This window comes from Lissotriton helveticus, chromosome 10 (assembly GCF_964261635.1).
Source record: "Lissotriton helveticus chromosome 10, aLisHel1.1, whole genome shotgun sequence".
Taxonomy (NCBI): Eukaryota; Metazoa; Chordata; class Amphibia; order Caudata; family Salamandridae; genus Lissotriton; species Lissotriton helveticus.
Window position 1 is genome coordinate 1,180,495,779 of NC_136071.1, and position 6,000 is coordinate 1,180,501,778.

The following is a 6,000-nucleotide window of genomic DNA, read 5'->3' on the forward strand; positions in this document are numbered from 1 at the left end:
TAAAAAGCTCTCCTGAACAGTCGCATAATTTCAAAGCAGGACCCAAAGATGGGATTTACTTGTTCTTTCAGAGAGAGGAAATCATCAATCAGTATGCCAAGATTTCAAACAAACTTTTTGGGGTCAGGGGCCAGCCCCAGTTCCAGCGGCCACCAGTCTTAGGACCAAAAGGAGGGGGAATTTCAGTCTTTCCTGTGTTTAATTGAAGGCAATTGGATAAAATCCAGAGGGTTAATTTCTTCATACATTCCCTGAAACTGATTTTAGTAGATTCAGGATTTTTCCCCATTGGTATTATAAGTGGTGTGCTGTCCGCATATGTAGTTACTTCGAACCCACAAGATTTTTTCACCTAAGGCCAGGGGTGCCACATAGACATTGAAAAGGGCGGGGCTCAAAGATGAGCCCTGAGGTACCCCCTGTCGAAGGCCAACTCAGAACTTTTCCACCAACACCAACCTCAACCAGTCTTTGGACTAGAATAGAATGTGAGATGGTGTAGAATGCTAAAAGCAACAGCGGGCCCTTTTTAAAATAAAAAATGTATGCACTGGAACAACACGCAATGTCATAATGAAACTCCAGGCTCGGGACGATGGACTACGCGATGTAATACATGCAGTGGCCAAGACTAGTATTCGATAGTGATATCATCCAAACTCATTCTCTGAAATTACTACTACCCGTGCATCCATATAGTGACGCAAATGGTGCCTGAAACTGCTAGCTATCACCGTGGCCTGCACCCGATGTTCCGGCTCATGACTTAATAGGGGTTTCGTTCTGAATGATTTTATTCTGTTGCTGTGGCGCCGATCCTTGCCTGTGGACGCTTACTGTTGGAACCACAGGGCGGGGCATCTGTGAGAGACCATTCTGAGCCGACTCACAGTCGTCACCAGCCCCTGGAACCGAACTTGATATTTTAAACGTCCAGGACTACTTGGATGACGGCAGGCCTTATTATTGTATACTGGTCCAACTACAATTGGAATTGCGAGATCATTTGACATACTAACTGTTTTGGGAACTGCGATCGGACCGACTGCTATTGTTTGCGCCCTGAGGAAGCTCTCAGTGTGGGAGCGAAACTCATTGACTTATATTGTGATCTGATTGATTTTTAAAGCAAAACAATTGTTCCAATAAAGAAGTGACTTTTCCACATAACTTTGGCTTCCTGTACTTTGTGAACTGGGCACCCCCAACGTAGTTTAACTATCTTCTGATATGGTGTTGAATGCCGGCGATAGATCTAGTAGTACCAGCATGGCAGGGTGGCCTTCATCCAGGGAGAGTCTAATGGTGTCCAGAACATCCACCAATGCAGTTTTTGTACTATGGGAAGCCCAAAACCCAGATTGGGAAGGGTCTAGCACCAATTGGGTTTCCAAGAAAGACATCACCCGTTTGTTACCAGTCTCCATAATTTTTCTGATAAAAGGAAGAAGTGATATTGGTCTATAACTTGCAAGGTCTGAAGGATATGCCATGGGTTTCTTTACAATAGGTCTCACCAGTGCTCCTTTCCATTGCTTGGGAATGGTTTCCATATTCAGGGATGATTAAATGAATCCATAATAGTAGAAAGGAGTGCTGGGGCCAAGGTCGCCATGATGTAAGGAGGAGCAGAATCCTCCGGCGAGCCCGATTTGATATTGAATGGGCTAATTAGACAATGAAAAGGCAGGTGAAGCCGCCATCCCTGTGTGAGATCATTTGACAGAGTGTCATAAAGTTTTGAAATTTGTTCTTCAAAACTATTGGCAATGTCATCACAAAGAGACTGAGATGCTGGTATAGATTAGGTACATGTCAAACGTTTGGTAAATTAATTTACAATCATATATAATTCCTTTGGCGTGTTTCCAATGTTGTTAATTCTGTTCACTATATGGGACTTCCTAGTTAATTTGATGTTTCTATGGTAAATGCCTATGGCTGCTTAGTGAGTTTGCCCGCACAAGTTTTAGTTTTTTGCCACTTGCGTTCCAACTTTCTACAGACTGCTTGTTCTGCCTTTAGAGACTCTGAGAACAAGGGAGACATGTCCTCCTAAGTTTAGAGGTGGATAAGGTTTTCGAGAGCGATGATTTCTAATGCCTGGGTAATGCTTCCTCAAAATCTTTAAGAGAAAGATTAATATCTCTGTGAGCGGTTGGGAGGGAAGCAGTAAAATCTAAAGTAAAGGACTGTAGAGACACCTCTCTCCATGGTCCGACCTTTCTAGGTGACGCGGTCTTGAGGTTCAGGATTCTCCAACATGGAGATGGAAATTGATAGAGAAATGGTCTGTCCAGATCTGAGACATGGTGGATTCATTCTGTAGGTTAGAAGAGTTTGTGAATATGAGATGCAATGTGTGCCCATCTATGTGTGTTGGACTAACTGCATTTTGAGAGAGGCCAAATGAAATGACACTGTTGCTGAGGTTTATTAAGTCACTTGTGTCTGAGAAAATTTAACAGATTGGCAAAAATACAAAGTTTGGCTATGCTCATTTCTTCAGTGTCCAAAAAGTTTTAGACGTTTGTGGTTTATAGTAAGATATTTACCTATTAAGGGGTTCAATGTTTATAGTGGGAATGTTATTTCATGCAAAGGAGAGCTGTGAATTGAGGTATTGGGGTTTCCAGAAGAAGGAGAGGAGTCATTTCAAGATTGTGTACCTACTGCAGTGGAGGGACTGTGAGGTTTATGATTATGAGTTGTACATAAGGTCAGGAGATTAGATTGAAAAACTGGGATAGTCACATAATGTAGCAGAAGGGGCAGAAATTCAAAACCAGCAGTATCAGTAAAAATATACCTTCCATTATAAACATTCAAAGCGAGATACTATTTTATTGCTTTAGGACATGCCTCTGTGAAAAGGAGAAACTTCCTGTTGCATGCCCCAATTACAGACCATTATGCATTCATGCATACTTTTATGTAGTCAGGAAGAGTGTACGCACATTCTACAGCCAGTGGCGGCCAGTAAGGTATCGGTACGGCTGGGGGTTTTGAATAAAAAATGAAAAAAACACTTACCTGATCTTGTTGACATCTCACCACATTAAGAGAGTCTCTTTTGGGGACTGGGAAGCACCCAGGCTCCCTGCAGCCAATCACAACACTGCAATGCAGCTTTGTAATTGGTAAGCACCCAGACTCCCCTGAGCCAATCACAATGCTGCATTGTTATTGGTCTGAGGACCGCGGTTCAGCGCTCAGCTAGGGAATGGGGACCTGGCCATGTTCTGCAAGCAGGCTGTAATGCAGCCTGCATGGCACACATACAAAGAGCGCATGAATGTTTGGCTGGCCCGAGAGGGCCGGTCAAACATTTATGAGCACTTTACAGAGTGCACAACCACTCCTACCCGATGTCAGGGGAGCCAAGACCCGCCCCACCCTGCCTTTGCCTGAACATACAAAAAATAAAATGAGAATAACTTCAGTTATTATCATTTTAATATTTTGTTTACAACACTGCTCCATGAGCAGTGGGGACATGCTATTCCACCTTAGCGGATGAACCGCCAGCCGGTAACTTAAAAAATATTCTGGAAGTACTCTTATGTTTGTGAAGGATTTTCTAACACGCTCAAGGGTTGGAGAGTGTCCATCGCAAGCTGTCAGTTGTTCCTCAGACTTTCCTCCTGGAAGCCTTTTTGGAGATGCTTGGTCAATGTGTTTTTGTTAATGAGGTGCAAGGCCCAGTGTGTATGTTGCACAGACAGTACACCAACCCACAGGTGCATAACTAGCCATAGGACAGGTCATAATAACATCACTGTGTCATATTCCATTCATCTGTCTCATCTTTCCCCACTTGAAAGCATCTTCTGTAATACTGAACAATGTTCTTTTTATGCAGATATGCCAAACTGCCTAACATGCCCTGAAGACCAGTGGTCCAATCAGAAGAGAGATTCCTGCATTCAACGGGTGGTAGAGTTCCTGTCCTTTGAGGATCAGCTGGGAGTTGCCTTAACCTTCATTACAAGTTTGTTCTTCATCATCACTGCTGGAGTGCTGGGAATCTTTACTAAATACAGCAACACACCTCTGGTTAGAGCCAATAACCGGCATCTCAGCTACATCCTCCTCCTCTCCCTCATGCTGTGCTTCCTCTGTTGTTTTTTGTTTATTGGACACCCTTCCCAGACTTCCTGTCTCCTCCGTCAAACTGCGTTTGGGATAATTTTCACTATAGTTGTTTCTACAGTTCTAGCAAAAACCCTCACAGTTATCATTGCCTTCAATGCCACAAAGCCGGGCAGTAAACTCAGAAAGTGGGTAGACCCTCGATTGTCCATCTTTGTGATGCTTGGCTGCTCACTGGGAGAGCTGGTGATTTGCACTGTGTGGCTCCTTCTCGCTGCTCCATTTCCAGACACTGACACCAAATCAGAAATCGGGAAGATGATCTTACAGTGTAACGAAGGTTCTGCCGCTGCGTTCTTTGCTGTGGTTGGTTATGTGGGATTCTTGGCTCTTCTTAGCTTTGTTGTTGCCTCAATAGCTAGAAAGTTACCGGCTACTTTCAACGAGGCCCAGTTTATCACCTTCAGCATGCTGGTGTTCTGCAGCGTCTGGGTCTCCTTCATCCCAGCGTATCTGAGCACCAAGGGCAGGTACATGGTGGCCGTGGAGATCTTCGCCATCCTTACTTCCAGCTCTGGACTACTAGGCTGTATCTTCATCCCTAAAGTCTACATCATCCTCCTTAGGCCTGAGCTGAACACCAAGGACTATCTAATGGGAAAACAAGTAAACATCTGAGACTTATGGCACAATACTAAGTGGTAAATTATCGACCTGCAACAATACCAAGCACAGAATATTTGATAGCACGGTCTCATCAATGTAGGTATATATAAGCGAGTGTTTACATTTACTATTCTTAACTTTACATCTATGTATCTTGACAACATATATATCACCAAAGCACATCGGTGTGGAGGTAAAAATATAACGGGGCTTATTCAAGTAGGTTTTGCGTCGCCCTTTCACCATGAAAAGGGGCCCAAGGGTGATGCAAAACCTCTGATTTATCAAGCCACGCAAGCCCACCTTGCATTGCCCTGAGTGGCTTGATAAATCCAGAGAAACACAACATAGTGCAAATCGCTGCATTGTGTTACTCTGCCCTGGGAAGGCCCTCCATGGGTGGAGAGCGGGTGCTCCCACGCATCCACCCATTGATTCTGAAGTATTCCCATATTTATCATTACTGGAAGACCTGGGAATGTGTCAGCATGCTTCGCCTTCTCACATGAGGCGTAACAAGGAGAAATATCTGTATTTCTCCTTGTTACTCCCTCGTTCTATCTGTGCTCCATTCTGCAACCCACATAGAAAGAGGAAAATACCTCGGGGATCGTTTTCGTGCAGGAAGGTGTCAGTTTCTGTACAAATACAATCCAGCTTACAATGCAGGCGCCATCACACCACGGTGCAAGGAGGCCTGCATTGGCGCCAGGCAGCCCATTGTGTGTGCACCAGCACTGGGAAATGACAGGAATGCACCAAATAGTGTTAAGTGTGATGCATTCCTGCCCTTTCCCTATCACCTAGTGCAGCACAGAGAGGTGACGCGCTGAGCTGCATGAGATCTTAGTAATTATGATCCTAAATCTAGACTTACCAATGTACTCGCCTTGACAATACAGTTACAGACCCCTTCCTGACTTGATATTTTTGCAGCCAATATTCTGCACTCAAGTTTGTGCTAGAAAATCCACTGAAAAACGAGCAAACAGGTGTCATGTTGCACTGGGGTACTTTCACAGTCCACCATTTACACACATATAGCTTGGTCTTGTATACATCACAATTCTACTGCCTTGAACATGTGATCCTTGAGGGAATACTTTATCAGCTTAGCATTCTAGCAATAAAAGCTTTACTGCTGAGAGAGATGATTTTCAATTATGTAAATTTGTGTATATCGTTATATTTTTGCGCTAAAACAAAAACTGCGCTTTGCAAAACTGTATTTTGTTGAGCTTG

The 6,000-nt window shown here is 43.9% G+C and overlaps 1 protein-coding gene across 1 annotated transcript in view; it reads left to right on the forward strand.

Moving 5' to 3' along the window:
- Positions 1 to 4,770, forward strand: part of LOC144784199 (vomeronasal type-2 receptor 26-like) — a 45,352-nt gene extending 40,582 nt beyond the window's left edge. Inside the window, exon 4 of the mRNA XM_078662857.1 lies at positions 3,863 to 4,770. Within this exon, the coding sequence (XP_078518983.1) occupies positions 3,863 to 4,770 (908 nt within the window). The remainder of the gene's footprint in view (positions 1 to 3,862) is intronic.
- Positions 4,771 to 6,000: the final 1,230 nt, after the last annotated feature.